This window comes from Drosophila eugracilis, unplaced genomic scaffold (genome assembly GCF_018153835.1).
Source record: "Drosophila eugracilis isolate 14026-0451.02 unplaced genomic scaffold, ASM1815383v1 contig_340, whole genome shotgun sequence".
In the NCBI taxonomy this organism is placed as follows: Eukaryota; Metazoa; Arthropoda; class Insecta; order Diptera; family Drosophilidae; genus Drosophila; species Drosophila eugracilis.
This window is the reverse complement of record NW_024573195.1, coordinates 886245-910074: the sequence shown is the minus strand read 5'-3', so window position 1 is coordinate 910074 and position 23830 is coordinate 886245. Positions and strand designations below refer to the sequence as shown.

Below are 23830 nucleotides of genomic sequence, written 5' to 3'. Positions count from 1 at the left end.
CATCGAACATATATAATTTTCAGAAAATATAGTACAAAATTTATATATGCATTTATTAATAGTCATTCATTAGTAAAACTGAATACATAAAATACAATTATTTACATTAAAAACACAATCAACAATCATAAACCAATATGTTCATGTTATGTGAAAAATTTGACATTGTTTTAATGTAATATATAAGTCACAAGCTGGTGAAACAAATGAGAAAAATATATCACAGTTCGTTGTAATATATTCGCACCACGCGACCCAAATTCCAAAACAATTAAAATAAAATATTGTAGTTTCAAATGACATTAAAAAAATTATTTGTGTTTGTAGAGGTCACATAGATATATTAATTTGGATATACGAGGTGTGTTCAAAAAGTAAGGTGACTTTTCAAATTTCTCGGGCAACATATTTTCGATTATCGATTTTTTTGTTTTGTTATATTGGTACACTCTTCCCTAACATCTGTACCAAGTTTCAATGGAACATCCTCTTTTGTTTGGTTGTGAGAGGCGTAAAGTTACAAGTTGTTTTGCGAGCTCGGCGATTTTTTGCTATCGAAAAATATGGATCAAAGGATTTGCATCAAATTTTGTGTAAAAAATAAAATTAAGTGCTCTGAAACACTTGAAATGTTGACAGTGGCATACGGTGAAACTGTTCTGAGTAAAAAAAATGTGTACAAGTGGTACAAACTCTTCCAAGATGGCCGGGAAGATGCCAATGACCAGCCTCGCTCTGGACGCCCAAGCACGTCAACAACTGATGAAAACGTTCAAGCAGTGACGAAAATTGTTTTGGAAAATCGTCGAATCACTATCAGAGAAGTTGCTGAAGATGTCGGTATATCGCTTGGCTCGTGCCATGAAATTTTTCAAACGTTTTGGGTATGAGTCGTGTGTCAGCGAAGTTTGTTCCGAAATTGCTGAATTTTGAGCAAAAGAACCGTCGCATGAGCATCGCTCAAGAGCTGTTGAATGACGTCAACGACGACCCAGATTTACTCAAAAGGGTCATAACTGGTGACGAATCATGGGTATATGGTTATGATATCGAAACCAAAGCCCAATCGTCCCAATGGAAGAGCCCAGGCGAGCCAAGACCGAAAAAAGCAAAAAATCGCCGAGCTCGCAAAACAACTTGTAACTTTACGCCTCTCACAACCAAACAAAAGAGGATGTTCCATTGAAACTTGGTACAGATGTTAGGGAAGAGTGTACCAATATAACAAAACAAAAAAATCGATAATCGAAAATATGTTGCCCGAGAAATTTGAAAAGTCACCTTACTTTTTGAACACACCTCGTATCTATAGATATTTTTAAAATAAAAGTTTTTAAAACAAGGCATATGCAAAATAATCAATTTTATATTAATAGCACCACTTACTTCTCCGTAATGTTCCTCGTTTTGTTGTAATAAATCAACACAAAGTTCTGCTAAATGTATTAAATCCTCAAGTTTTTTTGGCGCCGGTACAATAACTTCACCTCGCAAGTCTTCTGTGAATAAGTAGGTTATCTCTAAATTTAAAATGTATTCCATATAAATTGCACTAATTAAATTTTAAATACTATTTTGATTTTAAAGTTTACGGTGGATTGTTACTCATACTTCGATTATATTATATGATCATTTTTCAAGGCACTTGCTCCATTTTTGATATAATTCCTTTAATCGTTATCAACTTAACCCTTTTAATCAATTTTAATATATAATTTTTAACATTCAACAGTTTCTTCCTTAAATATATTTAATATACTAAAAATTTGTTAGTCGATTTGTGTTTTAACAAGAAAAATATCACCCTAGAGACCTTGAGCATAAGATGGACCACACTCGGAAGCTACATCATGGGCAGAAGCCAAAAATGGAAATGGAAATGCTGCATTTAAACTATCAATATGATTCTTCACGTCCTGCAACCAAAAAATAATTCTGTACGGAGAGAACAGCCAGAGTAAAGATACTACAGAAATTCAGACTGTCTTGAGATATACCAAACGTAAGTTATACTTCATTTATGTTAGAAATACATCGTAAAGAAATGGAATTAGCGGCAAATCTGATACATATATCTAGTTAAAAGACTGTTTGATAACTTTTAATTATGATGATAAAAGTCTTAAATTAGTTTTGAAATAATCAAGCTAATTAACGCCATATACAATTTTTTTTAAGATATACGAGGTGTGTTCAAAAAGTAAGGTGACTTTTCAAATTTTGCGGGCAACATATTTTCGATTATCGTTTTTTTTGTTTTGTTATATTGGTACACTCTTCCCTAACATCTGTACCAAGTTTCAATGGAACATCCTCTTTTGTTTGGTTGTGAGAGGCGTAAAGTTACAAGTTGTTTTGCGAGCTCGGCGATTTTTTGCTTTTTTCGGTCTTGGCTCGTCTGGGCTCTTCCATTGGGACGATTGAGCTTTGGTTTCGATATCATAACCATATACCCATGATTCGTCACCAGTTATGACCCTTTTGAGTAAATCTGGGTCGTCGTTGACGTCATTCAACAGCTCTTGAGCGATGCTCATGCGACGGTTCTTTTGCTCAAAATTCAGCAATTTCGGAACAAACTTCGCTGACACACGACTCATACCCAAAACGTTTGAAAAAATTTCATGGCACGAGCCAAGCGATATACCGACATCTTCAGCAACTTCTCTGATAGTGATTCGACGATTTTCCAAAAAAATTTTCGTCACTGCTTGAACGTTTTCATCAGTTGTTGACGTGCTTGGGCGTCCAGAGCGAGGCTGGTCATTGGCATCTTCCCGGCCATCTTGGAAGAGTTTGTACCACTTGTACACATTTTTTTTACTCAGAACAGTTTCACCGTATGCCACTGTCAACATTTCAAGTGTTTCAGAGCACTTAATTTTATTTTTTACACAAAATTTGATGCAAATCCTTTGATCCATATTTTTCGATAGCAAAAAATCGCCGAGCTCGCAAAACAACTTGTAACTTTACGCCTCTCACAACCAAACAAAAGAGGATGTTCCATTGAAACTTGGTACAGATGTTAGGGAAGAGTGTACCAATATAACAAAACAAAAAAAACGATAATCGAAAATATGTTGCCCGCGAAATTTGAAAAGTCACCTTACTTTTTGAACACACCTCGTATTAACACATTTTGACTTTTTATTGGCTTATATCTGTCTATCTGAAAAAGAAGTGTCTAAGTGGAAAAGCAACTAAACAAATTTTTTCGTTCCTATATAAACATTATTTTCTTACCTTCGATTCTAGCCTTATTGGAGAGACGCGTGTAATTAACAAGTGCTGCCGTCTCTAAGCTTTTTTTAATCATTTGACGAACTTCTTCAGGTGGAACCGGGGTAACAATGTCTTTCATTAAAACTCTTTCCAGCAACGATAGTGTAGCTTTAAGCGCACCTTCAGGGCGGCCAAATGGAAAGCAATACCTAAAATTTGTTATTTGAAACTCCAGCAACTGGCGTAGGCGTTCTTTGATTTCCGAAAACTTTTCCTTTTCCTCATGAGTTATGCTACCTACTCCATCAGGTCTGTAAATATTTATTACAATTTAAAAAGCTTATTAATATATACCACAAGTACCGATTTCCATGAACATGGCTTGCACAGAATGCAAAGGAATAATGAATAAGCGTCGGATCTATCATGTGTTGTTTTTCGGCGCGATCCAGTAGGTCAGAAAGATAGCATAAATGCCGGTAACATCCCCGCACCCCGTAACGGGCGCAATATTCGTCCAACACAAAAACTTGTCCAGGACTAAACCACCCCTGAAAATTAAATAAACACTATTATTATAAATTTATACTGATATGGGATTGATCGGTGTCTTGCTCGTGCAATTAAAAGTGAGGGAGACTAAATAAAACATTTGGCGTAGATGACTCCAGCTTCCTCGCTAGCACTGTCGGAAGCATGCCTTCTCTTTCCATTTTGAACTTCCGCACGCTTCCGCTTCTAACAAAATTCTGACCTAAAAAACTACAGATTGTCTTTTTATTAAGTTCTAATAATACTATTATTCTTAGCTTCGTAAATAGTATATACACTATTGGCCAAAATAATAAGTACATAGGTAAAGGTATCATTTCTTGAGACATAGCTCGATTAAAGCTAGTTGATTCTATTTTGAAAGGTTATAGTGTTGTTAAACATTTAAATCAAAAATGAAAATGGGGAACCCCATTACTTCAGTGCTAAGCCTAACTTTGTTCTGGATGGTCGTTTTTGGACTGGTCAAAATTATAAATACACTTCCGCTATTTACAAATTTGAAAGGATTAAGTTTAGAATTGGACTACGGTATGTTGATTTTTAATGATTTCTTGCATATTAGGTATATTCTCCAGATGGGCAGAAAACCCCGCATCGTCAGTCTATCAAAAAAGGATCCCTTTATGTTTTCCAAGTCAATTGCCGCTGAAATCGACAATGGAATATCATCTCGAACGGTTCGGCGCGGACTTAAAAGTTCCGGCCTAACAGGAAATATACCCAAAAAGTTCCTTTATTTCGGAAAAAAAATTTACAGATGAGAGTAAAATCATTTGGCTTGGTCTGGACCAGAAGGTTCTAAGAAATGGAACAATGTGTTATGGAGCGACGAATCAAAAATAAACCTTTTTGGTAACGACTCTAGACGTTATGTACGACGTCCAAAAGGTAAAGAATTCGACTCCCGTTCACAAAGAAAACCGTTAAGCACGGAGGCGGATGAATAAAGGTTTGGGGCTGTTTTTCTTGGCATGGCGTTGGTCCGATACATCGCATAACTGATATTATGATCCGATTTGGGTATAAAAGAATACTCGCTGACGTTATGCTACCATATTCTGAGGAAAACATGCCTTTGAGATGGGTCTTTCAACAAGACAACGACCCAAAACACACCTTAAAGCTGGTCAAGGCTGTATCATAGCAGATATCTATTTAGGCATTAAATTCATATTTTAGTATATAACATTGTAAAACATTTTGTTTAATTATCGTTGTATAAAGTCTACTAAAACATTTAATTAACTTACCAGAGACGCGTATGGATCGTTAAGCCTATATTCCAGTGTAAGGTTTTGTAATGTTTTAAAAAGTGTAGCATGGTCAAAGGTACATGGGTCGGTGCTAATAAAATCCTCCATTCCATGTTTCCGGGCTTTGTCAGCATCTGAGATAAAAACAAGAGGAAACGCTATAGTCGAGTGCCGCGACTATAAGATACACGTTACACAATTTTAAAATATTCATTTTGATAACGAAAATTTTCAAAGCGCCACCTATTGTCGGAGAAAGCATGTTGAGTAACTGATATTGACCTCACTGCCCTGTGAGGCCTTATAACCTAAATTTCTTCATAAATAGCGAAATGTTCCGATTTGCAAAATCTTTGGTAAATCGATAGATATTGACAAAAATATGTCATACAAGGTCAAACTAAGACATACACTATAATATTATGGACGCCACAGTTTTCTGCGGTTTGTGGGCGTTAGAGTGGGCGGGGCCAGATGAAAAGTAGGAGCAAGTTGCAGTGGCATCTTTCAAATACGTATTCTTAAGTAACTTCTTCCGAACTTTTTATCACTTATAGTTACAGAGATATCAGCTGGTGGGCGTAAGAGTGGGTGTGGCCGGATAATGATACCACCATAAGATGCGCTGGCATCTCAAAATTGTACATGCTGAATTTAAACCTTCTAGCTCTAATAGTTCCTGAGATTTTTGTGGGCGTTAGAGTGGGCGTGGCAGGATGCTGAAATAAACTTGCGCTGCGTCGGGACCTTAAGAATCTTCATGCTTAATCTCAACTTTGTATACGTTATAGTTCCTGAGATCTCAGCTTTCAGGCTCAATCGACTTAGTTATTGATCCTGATCAAGAATATATATACTTTATAGGGTCGGAAACGCTTCCTTCTATCTGTTACATATTTTTCAACGAATCTAGTATAAGAAGAAGCGCTGTAGTCAAGGGCCCAAACTATGAGAAACCTATTACTTTTCTAATCAATATTAAAAAAATAATTTTGCTAACAGATATTAGTAATTTTATGAGCGACACAGAACTACAAATAAATTATAATACATAGACATAGGACATATACAATGAAATACATGTTCCGATTTGAAACATTTTTGGTTAATCAATTGGTATACATAAAACATAAATCGAAATATTATGAACGTTTCAGTTTTTGGCGGTTTGTCGGTTTGCGTTTGTGCGTTGGGTACGGCCGAATGATGAAATCACCTTCAACTGTGATATCAGCTTTAGAAAATGTATGTTAATCCCACTTTTCTTTGTTTTTATAGGTATTGAACATTCCCATTTGAAAATTTTGTTGTACATTGATAGGTATTTACACAAAATGTTATATAAGGTTAAGGTGCTTTTGACGCCACAGTTTTTTGCGGTTGGCAAGTTTAGAGTGGGCATAGCCTAATTCTGAAACAAACCTGCGATCCGCTAGTATCTCTTAAGTTCCATCTTTCCAAATAACAAAAAATTACATCGAAGCCGCTACCAAGAGGCCTTCTACAAACACGCTTCCTTGCCACTTCCCACCCCAACAGACGGCAGTAGAAGGAAGAGCCAGCCAGCCTTCTAACCAGCCATACCACACAAACATGACTATAAATAAAACATGAAGAAATCATATTTGCTCTGATTTGCAAAGAGTAAGAAATATCAATTTCTATTATGTGACTCAATGTCTTATAACCTTTTTTCATTCCAATTATTAGTAACACTGCCGATCATATATCAAATATGAGGAATAAGCAGGAAATTAGGCAATTATATGTAATTTAAAGCCGCTTATAAAACTTTTTTATATTAATATTTTGTTAATCTAACTAACTAATATTTTTGAAAAGGCTTTAAGATATAAAATATGTGTATGCGACACATGGCTCAATTAAAATAATAAACGGCGTTATATACTGGTAGCATATTTACATAAAACAGCCTATCTTCTTTTTTTTTTAGTTTAAACCATATTTGGAAAATTCCTACACGACTTTTAAAACAAATCACTTACCACCTTGAATCTTCGACATTGCAGAATTTTTGTCTTGTGTGATTGGTGGAGTTGGTTTATGGGACTGACCAGTTGCTCTGTACATAGCCATGACCCAAAGACTGCATTCGTTCTCATCATCGCAAGCAAACGAAATGCTATCACCCTCACGAACAGCGTTGAAAAAATAACGGCCTCCATTTAAATCGATGCCAAACATCAGGTTTGCTAAATGTAAATGTTTGTAATAAAATTACTTATTCTCATTGTTAAAAGTTATATTAATATACCACTTGCGGCTTCAATATAATCTACTGTATATCCATCAAGCTGCATCATCTCAGACGGTTCTGATTTTTTCTCTTTATAACTGCACATGGCAAATGTATATTGGGATACTTGAACTAAGACAAAGTAGCGTCTCTTCCATTTTTTCCATACAGATTTCCCGATTGCATAAAGGTGTCTCATTAAATAAATTAAAAAAATTTTTAAGCCGAAATGTAATGGAATACAAATTCATTATACCTACCCACAATGTTTCATATTTAATGGTTTATCCAGTCGACAAGCGATTTTAATACGAATGTCTTGATCTGGAAGGTTTTTTGGAACAATCATTCGGTGCCACTCGGGTGACTAATTCAAAATAAAATATTTTATATAAAATTATGTATATTAAATTAACGCTCACTTTTGAAGATAGTGGAGTGGGTTTAAGAGTTACTTTTCCTAGTTCCTTATCCTCTAATGCCAACATACCGGGGTTCTCTGTATATAGTTTTACCTTGACAATAGGGAGTGGATGTGTGGTCGTAAAATCGCCTTGTGTATCCCACCTATTGGAAAAAATATGTAAGTTGAAGAAATTTTGTGGTAGGCTCTCACATTGGTTTTGATGCCTCTGCTTGATCAGTTTGAAGCTTTTCGCCATTTTCAACTTCCATTGTGCAGTAAACAATACGATTGGGCGCTAGTGATTTAAGTCCTTTAACCTCCATAACGATCACTTCCAATTGAAAGGTAAGTACAACATCTAATTTTGTCAGTTGCGTAGAACCATCCTCTGAGTCACCCTCCAACTTAGATAAGGATCCGTGGGATCGCAGTATCAATTTTCTTTTTTATTAAGAAACCACAAATAAAACAGAATTTATCGTATAGAATTCAAAATATATGCAAATACTTTTTACTAAATATTAGAATATTGTATACATGTCAAGTTTACCGGTCCCCTTTAAATAAAAATCATGGATTGACTTAAGGTTAAAAACAAAGCGCATTTTTGTCGAGGCAAGCTATTACTGCCTAACTCTTGTGGCTTATTAGCATCATTTTGTATTTCGGTATATTTTAGCAATTGAATTTCTTAAACTTAAAATATTTACTTCACTTTTTTTGCTGGCCAAGAATATGAATAGTGTCATACGGTCAAAAGTGTGCTTCAATTCTTTGAACAGGTATAAAATAAAATGTTATTTAAATATTCAATTTATTTTAAAAAATACTTGACTTCTTTAGCAGCTAAATATATGATATGATAAAAACTACGTTGTGTTTTGCTATACCTGGTTTTTTGCATATTATCAAATGCACTTTAAGACGAACTATACACTTTTCGATATATATATAGAATTGTGAGAACAAAAATATTATAAGTTAAGATATTTTTGTGATGTTCTATATAAACTTGTCCTACTTGGGCGTCACAGGATTCTGTTGTTGAATCCCAATTGGTTAGCTCTCAATGTTTATTTCTTCTAGTTCAACTTTATTATTAGTACAAATATAAATTGTGTTTTTTTAGAGGTATAGAATTTTAAGTTGGCTTCAGGGTTTAAGATGGCGACACGTTTAACAGCTGACAAGCCATTGGTTCTCAGTTTGGTTTGACAATTCATCATTAATAGAGCTACATCCGAAGCAGCCGTGACAGAAAACATATTTAAAATGTAATGCCACAAGATAATCTTTCGAACAAAAAAATCATGTCTATCAAATAATCCATTTTTTTTTTTAAATTTAAAGTTTTATACCTCTAAAAAAACACCCTTTATAACAGAATTTATTCTAAACGACATGGAATATTGGTTAATGGTTACTTACAAAAATGACGGAGTACTGAAAAATGGAATAAGATTAGTTAAGTATTCAACAATTTAATAAAGTTATTTAACCTGTGATTATAACGTTTAAGCTTCTGAAGTCCATATTTACTATCCATATTTCCTTTTGATACTGGAAGAGATTCAAGATTGGCCATTAGAAGGTTTATTGACGACTTTAATTCCTCAACGTAAAGAGACTCCATTTCTTTAAGTACAAATTTGGGCATTAGTTTGCGATTCTTTTCCATTTCTCCTACTCGCTGCATTCGTCCATCTAATTCCCGTCTTATAGCTGCTGCTTGTTCATCGGCAGAGTCTAACTAAAATATTATATATATTAATTAAATCGGAAGTTTAACATAAAAATAAATAAATTTACCATCAAGGCGTTAAATAAAATTTGATGCTCAAATTTTTTAACTAACAATATTTGTTGAAACATGTCATATAATTGCTCTTTCGATAGAATTAGTTCACTATTTAGTGATTGCTGCATCCGAGTTGGTCGCTTCGAATCCTCCTCTCCAGTTCCTTTTAATATTATGTCGAATTTTGCCATCCAAGAAGTTAAAACGGTTTCCTTACTAAGACCATCGATCTCAGGTAAGGATCTTAAATAAACGTAACTTTCATTCACCAAAATTTTGGATAAATAGTCATTGATTTTAATACCTGACCCGTTTTTCTATATTGTTTCGAAAAACTTCACGAAAGTCATGTTGGGATGATGCACCAGATTGGACCATTTTTAAAACTCTTTCTGATTTAAGAAAAACGTCATGATAACTCTGAACAGCGTTTTGAAATGCTTCATCTGCCATTATTTGGGTTTCACCTTTTAAAAACGCCTAAAATAGTGCAAAGGTTTATAATTCTAGATGCTTTTTGTTTTTTTGTGATCAATAGGCATAGACAAAAATGTCATGTTATATAAGCCCAAGCCAAAAAAAATTTTAAATATAAAAAATGGGGGCGTTAGAATGGGCATGGTCGGGTGATAAAATCACCTTGAGCGGCGGTTGCATCTCCTAAATATGTATGCTTAATTATAACTTGCGCTGCATGGACATCTCAAGAATCTGCGTGCTTAATCCCAGCTGTGCACGCCTATAGTTCCTAAGATCACAGCTTTTATACGACAGATGGACAGATTGATCCTTACCAAGAATACATGTATACACTTCACCGCCACATCTCCCTCCTATCGTGTTTAGGAAAAACAAGAGGAAACCATATAGTCGAGGGCCGCGACTATAAGATAGCCGTTAGTGTTTTACACAATTTTAAAATATTCATTTTGCTAGTGAAAATTCCCAAATCGTCACCTATTTCCGGAGAAAGCATGTTGAGTATCTGATAGTGACCTCACTGCCCATATGAGGCCTTATAACCTAAATTTCTTCATAAATTGCGAAATAATGTTCCGATTTGCAAAATCTTTGGTAAATCAAAAGATATTGTCAAAAATATATATATACAGCAGTATAAAATTGTGATCTTAGGAACTATAGGCGTGCACAGCTGGGATTAAGCGCGCAGATTCTTGAGACGCCATAATTTTCCGCGGTTTGTGGGCGTTAGAGTGGGGGTGGCCAAATGAAAACTAGGGGTTGCTGTGGCATCATTTAAATACGTATTCTTAAGCACAACTTTCTAGCTCTTAAAGATCCCGAGGTTTTCGCATTTTTGGTTTTTCGGGTTTTGTGGGCGTGGCTTAATCGAAAAAAAAACAATTCGCATAAGGGGCAAAACCTACATGTTTAATCCGAACTTTCTAGCACTTATAGTTACCGAGATATCAGCTTTTCTAGAAAATGCGAAAACCGTCATTTGAGCTTGGTGGGCGTAAGAGTGAGTGTGGCCGGATAATGATGCGCTGGCGTCTCAAGATTGTACATGCTGAATTTCAACTCTCTAGCTCTAATAGTTCCTGAGATTTTTGTCGGCGTTAGAGTGGGCGTGGCAGGATGCTGAAATAAACTTAGGGACCTCAAGAATCTTCATGCTTAATCTCAACGTTGTATCTGTTATAGTTCATGAGATCTCAGCGTTCACACGGACGGACGGACGGACAGACGGACAGAAGGACAGACGGCCAGACGAACAAGCAATCGACTTCGCTATTGATCCTGATCAAGAATATATACATACTTTTCAACGAATCTAGTATACCCTTTACTCTACGAGTAACTGGTATAATTATAGCCCTCCGACTTATGTGGTTCATAACCCGCAATAAACTGATCTCGTAGAATCTATGGACGAATTCTTGAATATTCAAAACTTCGCGTCAAACGTTCTTTCCGTAAGCTTTGAGCACTCGCGGCGATATTACACTAACAATTTTTCGTTTTCCTCTTTTCATTTTTTCCTCTTTTTCTTCCTAAAACATCTTCGAACAATTGCACGGGAATTTATTCCTTATACCTTCTGTTTGTAATTTAGAGCATATTTCTCATTTTGCGGGTTAGTAAAATGAGTGATACACTTTTTTCTCTCAGTGTCCAGCTGCAAAGCAACAAAAAAACCTTACTAAATATACGCACGCCTTCTTTTATTTGTATGAGTAAATGTTCTCCCGTAAGACGATTTTGAGCACCCCGGCTTTATAGGGACAGAAAAGGTTATTTACCCCTACACTTTAATCTTTTTCTATGCGAGTAGCGAGTATAAACCATAGCCTTCTTCAAACCAGCCTTCCTAGCATATATCAGGACTTTTACTTTAAATCTTACTTGAAATCGTTGAGTTATAATTTCTAATTGCTGTTTGGTTATTTTTGTTTGCCGCTTTGTCATATCAGTGGGCTGTTTAGCATTAAACGGATATGAAATGCAGCGCGATATAAATACATATAGCTGAATTCGTCGTTTGCGTTCCTCTTCTTCACGTTCATGTTTGTCCTGAAAAAAACAAAGATAAATCAAATCTACAAGTCAAAAGTTTAATTTCTTAAACTATTTTAACGATCATAATATCTAAACGCAACTTTAAGGCAAACAAAAGCGGGCAATCAAATATTGAGACAAGACAAAGGCGAAAAAGGGTTTAGAAAATTATAAGAAATAAAAAGCAACTGATTTTAACATTAAAAGGTTTGCTTTCATATAAAGGTGGAGTTACACTGTTCTCATTTTAAATGTCTTTTTATTTTACTTACATGCGAATCTCCAGTTTCAGGCTTCTCGCTACTTAAAGATGGCGACGGTGACAATGGTCTTGGTAATGAGTTGGCCCTCGAAGATCCGATACTTTGATTTAAAGTTTCTTGCGAAATACCACTAAATAATAATAAACACATATTTTAGTAAGTACTTAAGTTTCATTTTTTCATAAAGCAAAGAGACCATTCGCTAAAAACCAGATGTACTTAGTATAATACTTTTTCGCTTATTGTGTGAGGATTGAAAATACGGCAGATCTAAGACTTTCATATTTCTCAAGCCAATTTGGAAATATGGCTTCGACCTATGGGGAAACGCATGCGTTAGCAATCTAGAAGTAATACAGAGAGTTCCATCAAAAATACTGAGAACTATAACTGGTGCACGGTGGTACATACAGAATGAAAAAACTCACAGAGATTGAAATGTGGGATCTGTTAATGACGAAATCGACAATATAAAAGCAAAGTATACGATCAAGCAACAGGCTCATCCAAATAGGCTTCCGCGATCTTTAACCTAGTGTTCTAGCCATTCACGACTCAGGTGAAGACATTTCCCTACCCAGCAACAATGTCTAGGGCCGTTCTCCTAAAAAAAACTTAATTTAATCTAATTATATGTGTGTATTAGGCTATAATTTGAATACTTGTCGTTAGTCTCGAAGACAGAAGATTCGATAAATAATATACCGTAATTTAAAAAAAATTATCTATAGCGTTTTAAAATGTTACAAAGAAGGTTAACAGAGATAAGTGTACTATCAAGTCATAGCATTCGGCTGTAGCGTTCCTGTTTCTCTTTCTTTAACGTTTTACATACGTATCAACGTATTTAATAAACCCCTTTGCTTTACGTTTACTGATAAACAATTAATTTAAGCTGTGAATTTTGTGAATTGTTTAAACTTTGTTAAGAATTTATAATAATACAAATACTAACCTCGGAATACCATTGTTGGGTACCTCTAGACTCCCGGTATCAACTCGGCTACTATGTATTTGTTCATTTTTGTTAGAGGAGACTCCTAGACCCGCTGCCACACTAATATTTCCAACATCATTTCGGTTAGAAATATAACTTATATTAGATTGTCTTTGATTCACGGCCAAATCACCGTTAGAGCCAGATATAGGAATATTTGATCCTACGCCAGATCCTGTGCATCCACCTATTATAGAAGCGGTACCAGCGCCCTTGGGCGCATGAGAAATTCGACCTTTCGATACCACATTTGCAATTGGGTCATCATCTCCTTCCTCCTCGCTTGAACTGGGATCAATCATTTTGCAAAAAAAATACCGATCAGGATTATTTAATTCTTGATTCTGCAATTACAAGTAAAAAAATATAATGTTTGGTTAAACTTTATAGTATATTAACTAGTATATAGTATAGCAGTATATCTTACATAGTTTTCTTTATATTTAGACGATTTTCTTGTGAATAACTTCGATCTTAACTAGGAAATATTTTTCATGACTGAACAAGAAGGATAATAAATCTGTCGTATTCAAAAAGTGAAGCCAAAAATATTCGATTATGCTCAATTTTCCCGATAGCCAGACATAACATTTGTAGATTGCAGCATTGAACTTAAAATACGATATGCCAATGTAACGCGATGGAATCGTATCTGACCTTAATGTTTAAAACGACCAATAGGGCGTAGGTGCCAATTTATCCGCTTTTAAACAGATCTGACCTTTTTTATCCTTTTCACCTTTTGTCCGTTTGAAAGCTAAGATCTCAGGAACTATAGGAGATACAAAGTCGAGATTAATTATGAAGATTCTTGAGGTTTCTACGCAGCGCAAGTTTATTTCTTCTTTTTCACTCAACGCCCACAGAAAACTAAAATCGCTGAAATCTCAGGAACTATTAGAGCTAGAAATTTCGGATATACGTATAATCTTGAGATGCCACAGCTTAAGGTGAAACAACTTTCCGACTACGCCAAGCTCGAAAAAGGTTTTCGCTTTTTGTATATTGGTAACTATAAGAGATGGACACTCAAATATTTTTCAAATCAGAATATTCGCTTTTTATGAAGAAATGGGCCTTACATGGACAGTGAGATCACTAATAGTTAGCTAGCATGCTTTTTTGACAAAAGGTGGCACTTTGTCACTTGCCACTAGCAAAATTAATATTTTAATATTGTGTAAAACAGTAACCGGTATCTTACAGTCGCGGCACTCGACTATATCTTTTTTTCTTGTTTCTCAGATAAAAATTTGGAAACATCACCCATCTGGTAAAACAGCTCTTTGGTTTTGTCCTGTTTTCGTCCGTTTTTATACCCGTTACTCGTAGAGTTTTACTAGTAGAACTATACTCTACCCTATAATAGATTCATTGAAAAATATCTAACAGGTAGAAAGAAGCGTTTCCGACCCTATAAAGTTGATATATTCTTGATCAGTAACAATAGTGAAGTCGATTAAGCCATGTCCGTCTGTCCGTCTGTACGTATGAACGCTGAGATCTTAGGAACTATCAGAGATACAAAGTTGAGATTAAGATGAAGATTTTTGAGGTCCAAACGCAGCGCAAGTTTATTACAGCATTCTTCTGCCACACCCACTCTAACGCCCACAAATCACGAAATAATGAAACCGCTGAAATCTCTGGAACTACTAGAGCTAGAAAGTTGAAATTTAGTATGTATAATATTTAGATGCCAGCGCATATTATAGTGGTACCACTATCCGGCCCACCCACTCTTACGCCCACCAAGCTCTAAAGACGGTTTTAACTTTAACGCTCTGTAACTATAAGTGATAGAAAGTTCGGATTAAACATGTAGGTTTTTATGATGCCCCTAATGCGAATTGTTTTTTCCGATCAAGACACGCCCAAAAAACCCGAAAAACCAAAATTGGGAAAACCTCAGGAACTTTAAGAGCTAGAAAGTTGTGCTTAAGAATACGTATTTAAATGATGCCACAGCAATCCCCAGTTTTCAATTGGCCACGCCCACTCTAACGCCCACAAACCGCGGAAAACTGTGGCGACCATAATATTATAGTGTGTGCCTTCGTTTGACCTTCTATAACATATTTTTGACAATATCTTTCGATTTACCAAAGATTTTGCAAATTGGAAGATTATTTCGCTATTTATGAAAAAATTTAGGTTATAAGGCCTCATATGGGCAGTGAGGTCACTATCAGATACTCAACATGCTTTCTCCGACAATAAGTGGCGCTTTGGGAATTTCCACTAGCAAAATGAATACTTTAAAATTGTATAAAACAGTAACGGGTATCTTATAGTCGCGGCACTCGACTATAGCGTTTATTCTTGTTTTCTTCTAGATTCGGATTACACCAAAGCGGTACATGTTGCGACGATTATAAAGTACCGAAGAAACCTAGCCAAGCCAATTACATCGCCGAAATTATATTTCAATTGACTGAAAAGTGAGGAAACAATCGTTTTAATTTTTTGTCTTTAAAAACACAACAAGTCCTTTTTTCGATCCTCTGTCTTTTCATTTACTTTTCCCAGGCACCGGATCTATAGCAGCCATAGTATAAGTAGCCAATTCCTGTTTAACTTAAACAATTTTTCCAGATGGTTATTATAAATAAATTATATTTATTAAATTTAGCCTTTATTTATAGGTTTATTACCTATTAGAAATCGGGCAGCTGATTTGCAATTAATTCATTGAGACTTCAAAATTTATATCAAATCTCTATATTACATTGGTTTATATTATACATGAGGTACATTTTGTACAAAAGTTATTAAAAAACAAATACAAGTACTATACTGATATTTATTTAGAAAAGTAAAAAGTACTACTACGATTTATTATGTATCAAAGCAAGAAACGCTATAGTCGAGTGCCTTGTCTATAAGATTAACGTAACTCTTTTATCCAATTTTTAAACAAATGGACTGGCATCTCAAGATTGTGGGCAACTGTAATTTCAAACCAAACCTAATTACTTTAAAAGGTTTCCAAATGTGAAAATGTCTCATTGTCTTCTAATTGTTTTCGCAAAACATTGCCGTTTTAGACGTCTCAGTGGTCTAGCCGGCAGTAGATTCCTAGCAAGAGGGCTGCGATTTCTTATTAGTTTGTCACTGTATCTGCTTGTGTGTCTACCAATTTGTTCCTTGTCTATAAGATACACTTTACTGTTTTATCCAATTTTAAAATAATTGTACTGGCATCTCAAGATTATACATGATATAGGTGAATTTAGTTTTTCGCAATTTTTGAAACAAAAGAACCTGCATGTTCACCCCAATTTTGTATCTCTTATAGTTCCTGAGATCTCAACAGCGGACATGGCTTAATCGACTTGGCTATCGATTCTGATCAAGAATATATAATATATACTTTTTAGGGTCGGAAACGCTTCCTTCTACCTACGAGAAACGGGTATAAACAGCGGGTTTCCAATTTTAACCAATCTTTAAATGATAAAGTAACATTTGCATAGTACTTATAAAGTTTAAAGCAATTTTTTTAAACACATAAGACGAAATATGTTAACAGTTCAGAACAAAAACTAAGTATGAATTTACCCAAAAAGTATGCAACGATATAATATAATAAATGTGAACTTCATACAATACATTTCTACATAAGGAAATATACTTTGTGTATATTATAGTTCCTGAGATCTCAACGTTCATACGGACAGCGTACACGGCTTAATCGACTTGGCTATTGATTCTGATCAAAAATATACGCCGTACTTTGTACGGTTGGAAACGATTCCTTCTACCTACGAGTAACGGTTATAAACACCAATTTCCCAAATTCAATTTGCATAACACTTATACAGTTTAAAGCAATGTTTTTTAAACTTATTAGACAATATATTTTATTAGTTCAGAACAAAAATCCTATATTGATTTACCAAAAAGTATGCAACGATATATTATAATAAATGTTTGCAAATGGTTTAAGATCTTCATACAATACATATGAATAAGGAAATTTACAAACATATGTACATATATGTACATGAATATGTATATATGTATATGCATATGAATTATGCCAATTATATTCCTAAAAAATATCTTTTTCATATACTGATTTTTTAAACATTAAAAACTATTTTTTTAACCAAATTCAAATTTAAAAATTCAAAAACATTAATTTAAAAAAATGTAAACATTTATGTATGTAATGTATATATATATTTCAAATATCATTAGAGAAATGAAGGCTATTATTATTTATGTTGAAATACACCATTAATGTGTACATACTTATTACATGACATACATATATGACAAAATGAATATAAATGTTTCCACACAATCCTGAAACTGAAAGTCAATTATTTTAAAATATTTTCATTGTATTTTCTAAATTACCTTTACTGTTCTTTATACTTTATCACTCTTGCTAACAAATTTTTTATTTAAAGTCAACCGTTATTCACAACATTTATATGTTACAGGCATATTTATATATAAGTGAATTGCACGATAACTAATCAGAGCGAAACATAGGGTGGTAGTCATGTACCGTGTAAATTACAGTGGAAAAATCATGATTGCAAAATATTGTAACGCAGAAACAATATTGATATTGCTATTTACATATTAACGAAACAATTTTGATTCTTCAATTTTATTTATAATTTTATTGCTTAACAACGTATTTGTATTTTGCACAGAGAACTTAACTCTTCAACGGCAACCTTTCTATCCTTTGATTAATAATCGATTTCCGATAGCTCAGAGGGAAACAACTGGTTATTCTCCATTTTGGAACAAGTGAATACGCATAACCGTAGCAATATAACATTTTTATTTTTATTGTTAACTAGCATGCTTTTACTTTATTAACTTGCAATTACAAAATCGTGTTCCCACAAATTTATTATTGCTTCTCTTAAAAATGTTGCACTGCAAAGCAAATCGCGTAAAAGTCTTGAGTGCTATTCTTGTTTTTATTATTATTAACGTCGATAAAGATTTATTAATATCTACCAAAAGGTTAATATATGCTAAGAACACAATTAACACTTAAAGAAAAGTTATAAGGTATGTATTAATTGGCTAACGCTCAAACCAACTACTTCTTTTACAACAATTTTTATTATTATTAAAAAGAATGGAAAGAATCGTGCGTAAGCATTTACAAACTATACCCAAAAACAATTCCAGTATGATTCACCTTAGTTAATTTCTAGTCATATTAAAAATCTTGTATAATATATATAAAATAATTATCATTATATTAATTTATTATATGTTTTGTTTTGCTAACTATTTCCGCTCTGTGAAAAAGTTCTGCATCAATTTTTGCGTCAGTTCAAGCAGCTAAGCTATGCGTGGCTCGACTATTGGTCAGCAATACTAATGCGCCTTATTATTTGACCTGGTGGAAAATTATCTCGGTTAGGATTTGGTCACATTCTTCTTCACTTTGGTCGGTCAGAAAATTGTGTATTCGAATGTACTTGTAAAATGCAAATAACTTTTCTTTAGGGCAATTATAATAAACCAAGACAATATAGAAATACAAGTTTAGTGTTAAGTTCGATTTTTTAAAACTCTTCGAAATAAAACTAAGCGGTGTGCATTTTGTGTACATATGTATGTAAGCTTCTCATGCATACATTCATACTTAAAACTCCAGTGTTGACAAAATATCTAAATGATTGCACCAAGGGATTACTATTTTCATTATAATATAATATTTAATGTGTGACAAACACATACAAAAAAACATAAATGTAATGTAATGTTTGTTTGGTAAAGCTTTAGAATTCTAAATATGATTTGATTTTTTTGACTATTAATAAAGTGATTTGTTTATTTTAGCATATACAAAAACGATTTTAAATTTATTCATACCATACAACCAAATGTGTATGGACGTCTGCTTCACAAATTGTAATATCGACAATTATTCGAAATCATATTATATATTACTTTGGAAAATACTTCTGATTTAAAAGAAATGCATGATGTGACAGACAGGAACGCTAGCCTGAGCTAAAACATTTTGACTGGAAAACAAACTTTGAAGTATAATACATTAAAGAATGAGATCTTCTGTAATTGTATTTCATTGGTATGTCGGAGATAAATAATAACATCTATAACTGAAAAGCCGAAATATAAAAAATGTATTAAAGATTGTTAAACTAAATGCTAATAATAATGACTAATAAAAATATGTTTTGATATTCAAGTAATATTAAACATAAAAAATATCTTAAAACTACAACAAATGAATATGTATAATTTAAAAACAAAAGTCCTCTACGAGTTACGACGTTATTTTAAGCTCTGAAATTATATCAATAAACAGTAAATTGTTATTTGAAGGGAAAACCCATTATAGAATTTCTTTTAACAAGATTCTGCAAAGATATAAAATATATAAAATAAAACTAAACCCAGCTAAAATAGGTTCTTACTGTTTATAACCAATATTTCGAAATTTAATAAATAATAGGCGCAGTAGTCGCAGTATGGTTGGTCCACAGCAAAAACATAATCAAATTGAATTATCTGAACCACACAAGTTAAGCAAAAATACCATATGTAAGGGTGAAAATAATTTTAGCACAATTCCTGTGGAAGAAATACAAATCGCAGAAGCACTTACATCGCCAATATCACTACCTCAGCTTAAAATTCAGATGATTAACCCAAGTTCTACCCAGACTGGTATCACTCAAACTAATTCTCATAACTCAATTCATCATCCACTTCGGGACAGTGGACTGCAATATTACAATAGTAGTTATGGATCGATGGTTCATGGTAGTAACGAAGACTTGCAACAGCAGCCATCAAATAAGTTTTCCAATTACACTGCAGATATCAAGAAAATATCCACTTCCGATGATGGTGAGGTTATGGGGTCTATTCAAGGTAACATCCAATTTGCAATTTATATGAACCATTTTATAAGATTTTTTTAAATGTTCCAGCAATATCTCTGCCTAATGTAACTACAGTTTCAAAAAAAACAGAGGTTCCCGGCATATATTTAGCTTCGATTTCAAAATCGGAACCCGAATGTGAATCGCTAGTTTTGTTCAAAGAAACTGCAGTATTGGAAAATGATTCTTTTCCATTTCACGAGCAAATTATAATGTCTGGGCAACAAAAAAGCGAGTTGCAAGAGAAACCAAAAATTCTCGTTGTTTCCCCACAACAAGTAATGATTTTATACATGCACAAGCTGACTCCCTACGAGCGCACGGAAATACTCGCCTATCCCCAGATATATTTTATTGGTGCAAATGCAAAGAAAAGGCCAGGAGTCTACGGTCCAAATAATTCTGATTATGATAATGAGCAAGGTGCTTATATTCATGTACCTCATGATCACGTGGCATATCGGTATGAAATGCTCAAAATAATCGGCAAGGGCAGCTTTGGACAGGTGATTAAAGCGTATGATCATAAAACTCATGAGCACGTTGCCCTAAAAATAGTGCGAAACGAAAAGCGGTTTCACCGTCAGGCACAAGAGGAAATTCGCATTCTTCATCATTTACGTCGCCATGATAAATACAACACTATGAATATAATACATATGTTTGACTATTTTACATTTCGCAATCATACTTGCATTACATTTGAGCTGCTTAGCATCAATCTGTACGAATTAATTAAAAAAAATGGATTCAAGGGCTTCAGTTTGCAGCTGGTACGGAAGTTTGCACACTCTCTCCTTCAATGTTTGGATGCACTCTATAAAAATGACATTATTCATTGCGATATGAAACCAGAAAATGTTTTATTAAAACAGCAGGGTCGTTCTGGTATAAAGGCAAGTATATAAGAGTATGCAGTATTATTGTTTCGTCGCAAAATATACTTGATAGAATAAGGACGCTTTACGGAGTAACGTGGTTTGTTTAATGTTGATAGCCGAATAGTTGCACACAAGAAAATAGCTATTAATCGGATTTTATTATCTATTGCTTATTGACCACCGCTCTTGACAAAACTTTATTTTTTCTAAGATATTTAGCTCAATGTGATTAATTTGTTCAATCATTTGTTGGTTTAAATAATTTATAATATTTCTTATGGTAAAACGATTATATTATAGTGTATATGCATCCGTAAACCCTGCGCATCAGACCTGAGACTTCGAGATTCTTACTTACTCTATGTGGCATTAATAAAAAACACTACAGGATCGTATACTTACATTGCAATATTCTTTTCGCCTAAACTTTTCGTACTTTATTTTTTATAACTTACGTTCATAAAAATAATTTTGTAAATTTGTTTAATTTTGCGAAATTTCTTCTTGATTTTCTTTGAATTCTCTTTTAATTTTAAATAAAGTCTTAATATGTATATATAATATAATAAATATATCAATATATATATATATATTAAAAGCTAATAAAATAAGCTTTACTATACCATTTTAAATTTTAAAGTTAGTTTTAATCAATTTCCTAGAGTGTGAAGTTGATATTCCTATTATAATCACTGCTTTTATAAGTTCATTATTTTAACTTGTATTTTGAAAATATTAATTTAGAATTCATGCTTTTTCATGATTTTGCAATCTTAACTAAGATCGATATTATCTAAAAGCTACGAATATGATTAAGTAATTGCCAAATGCATAAATATTGTTTATTATAGCGCAAGAATAAAAACATACAATTTTGGTTATTTCTTTACTTAGTTAAATTTTTTAGGCTTATAGTTTTGTTTTAAATAAATTTAAGTAATTGCCAAATGCATAAATATTGTTTATTATAGCGCAAGAATAAAAACATACAATTTTGGTTATTTCTTTACTTAGTTAAATTTTTTAGGCTTATAGTTTAAAAAGTAAAAAAGTAAAGTAAAAGTAATATACTTTTCGTTTTTTTAGGTAATTGACTTTGGTTCATCCTGCTTTGAGAATCAGCGTATTTACACATACATACAGTCACGATTTTATCGCGCCCCAGAGGTAATTTTGGGAGCGAAATATGGCAGAGCTATTGACATGTGGTCGTTGGGTTGCATACTAGCAGAGTTGCTATCAGGACATGCTTTGTTTCCTGGTGAAAATGAAAGCGACCAATTAGCTTGCATAATAGAAGTCTTGGGAATGCCTAATAAAAATATACTAGCAAACTCAAAGAGGTCAAAATCCTTTTTTAACCCTAAAGGGTATCCACGATACTGTACAGTTCGAACAATGTCTGATGGAATGGTCGTCCTAATTGGTGGCCAATCACGTCGAGGTAAGCCTCGTGGCCCTCCATGCTCAAAGAGTCTATCAAAAGCTCTGGATGGATGCAAAGATCCACTCTTTCTTAATTTTATACGAGGCTGCTTAGAATGGGATGCAGACAAACGATTAACACCTTCCGAGGCTTTAAAGCATCCATGGCTTCGCCGTCGCCTACCGAGACCGCCAAGTAGCTCAAGTGGCTGTGGTGGCATCAGTGGTGCTAGTCTTAGCGGGAACCAATCTCCAGTACCAGGTAAAAATAAATATAAATATTTTTTTAATGTAAATATTCTTTATTTTTATTTATTTTCACAGCCCGAAATAAGGACGTAGTACCCGAAATAACGCAATCGTCAACATCTGCTACATCTATATCTTTAACAATCAAAAAGGATAAGAGCCATTCCAGTCTTCATCTAAAACAGCTTGGTGTTGGAGAAACGGACTTTAGACTTACTAAATGCGTTCCAGAGGGATCATTAAGTGCAACAAAAGCACCTCTAACGAACGCTGATATATTAGTAGATAGCTTTAAAAAAACTACAGTTGCGTCACCACATTTACCTTCATCGCATTCAGCTGACTCCGGTGGAGTAAGTGTTTTGACTGCGGTGGACGTTGGAGCAGCGAGATATTATGCACCCACACTTTCATACTTACCGCAAATGAAAAATAATGAAAATAACCGTAAATTCACTCTCTCCTCTTATATTGAATTCTTGTCATCTTTTAAATATGTTTCAGGATTATTAAAGTTCTCTGGTTCGTTGAATAGCTCAGCAAATTCATTGACACAATTGGAGCAAGTTTCAAGCCTAGATGTCTTAGGAGAATACTCGGCTTCAACCACACCAAATTTACCTGCAGATACTAGCTACGCATTCGATTCAAGGACCGTGGCCATAGATAGTGCACAAGAATCATTGGTTAATCTAACTAGCTCGTACGCAATTGACAAATCTATTGAGATAATCGAAAAATCCAATTTGTCGCTTCATTCGAATAAGTTAACATTACAGTCAAATGATATGTAGCTAATTTTTGACAATACACAACACGCCATTCAAGAGATTAGATGCAGCAAATTATTTTGTTTTCTGATAAAAGGACAACGCACTGCCATACAAGTGATAAGCTGAATACGTCTTGGCCCTTATTTGCATTGCTCTAGTATTGGAATGAAGAGATCTCACAAAATAAAATTAAAAATAAGGCATTTTAAATACAAAAAAACCGTGTACGCGTTATTTGAGTAAAGCTTAAAGAAATTGTTAGAAAATTTTGTTTAATGTTGTCAACTTTATTTCATCCTAATAAAAAGCCTGATACCGGATTGTAAACTTAA

At 33.9% G+C, this 23830-nt stretch overlaps 2 protein-coding genes across 12 annotated transcripts in view; one reads left to right on the top strand and one right to left on the bottom strand.

The window, feature by feature from the left end:
- The window catches only part of LOC108102339 (calcium-dependent secretion activator), a 29027-nt gene extending 11031 nt beyond the window's left edge, over positions 1–17996 (bottom strand). For 3 of the 7 annotated variants that reach the window (XM_017207167.2, XM_017207171.2, XM_017207172.2), the window contains exons 1-17: positions 17640–17987; positions 13233–13618; positions 12287–12407; positions 11862–12029; positions 9799–9974; positions 9506–9737; positions 9196–9446; positions 9125–9139; positions 7907–8137; positions 7713–7857; positions 7551–7657; positions 7309–7484; positions 7040–7246; positions 5031–5167; positions 3589–3776; positions 3247–3536; positions 1387–1499 (exon numbers count right to left, since the gene is read on the bottom strand). In XM_017207167.2, the coding sequence (XP_017062656.1) occupies positions 1387–1499; positions 3247–3536; positions 3589–3776; positions 5031–5167; positions 7040–7246; positions 7309–7484; positions 7551–7657; positions 7713–7857; positions 7907–8137; positions 9125–9139; positions 9196–9446; positions 9506–9737; positions 9799–9974; positions 11862–12029; positions 12287–12407; positions 13233–13576 (2901 nt within the window). In that variant the 5' untranslated portion in view covers positions 13577–13618; positions 17640–17987. Of the gene's footprint in view, positions 1–1386; positions 1500–3246; positions 3537–3588; positions 3777–5030; positions 5168–7039; positions 7247–7308; positions 7485–7550; positions 7658–7712; positions 7858–7906; positions 8138–9124; positions 9140–9195; positions 9447–9505; positions 9738–9798; positions 9975–11861; positions 12030–12286; positions 12408–13232; positions 13619–17639 lie in introns of all 7 variants that reach the window. The other 4 variants (XM_017207174.2, XM_017207170.2, XM_041818555.1 and 1 more) reach the window with 4 other exon arrangements.
- A 389-nt stretch (positions 17997–18385) lies between these two features.
- On the top strand, positions 18386–23830 carry LOC108102340 (putative dual specificity tyrosine-phosphorylation-regulated kinase 3 homolog). Of its 5 annotated transcripts, XM_041818559.1 has the most exons (7): positions 18386–18400; positions 18562–18702; positions 19738–20159; positions 20219–21066; positions 22138–22738; positions 22801–23172; positions 23230–23830. In XM_041818559.1, the coding sequence occupies exons 3-7, from the start codon at positions 19754–19756 to the stop codon at positions 23517–23519; spliced, it is 2517 nt and encodes an 838-aa protein (XP_041674493.1). In that variant the 5' UTR covers positions 18386–18400; positions 18562–18702; positions 19738–19753; the 3' UTR covers positions 23520–23830. The 5 variants fall into 5 exon arrangements, with proteins under 5 accessions (XP_041674493.1, XP_041674491.1, XP_041674490.1 ...); XM_041818557.1 differs by lacking the exon at positions 18386–18400 and having other exon boundaries at positions 18660–18702; positions 19098–20159; XM_041818556.1 differs by lacking the exon at positions 18386–18400 and having other exon boundaries at positions 18677–19009; positions 19098–20159.

Coding starts and splice junctions, on each gene's coding strand:
- LOC108102340 (XM_017207176.2), top strand. Junction 21,067..22,137: donor AGGGTCGTTCTGGTATAAAG/GCAAGTATATAA, acceptor TCGTTTTTTTAG/GTAATTGACTTTGGTTCATC. Junction 22,739..22,800: donor GAACCAATCTCCAGTACCAG/GTAAAAATAAAT, acceptor TTATTTTCACAG/CCCGAAATAAGGACGTAGTA.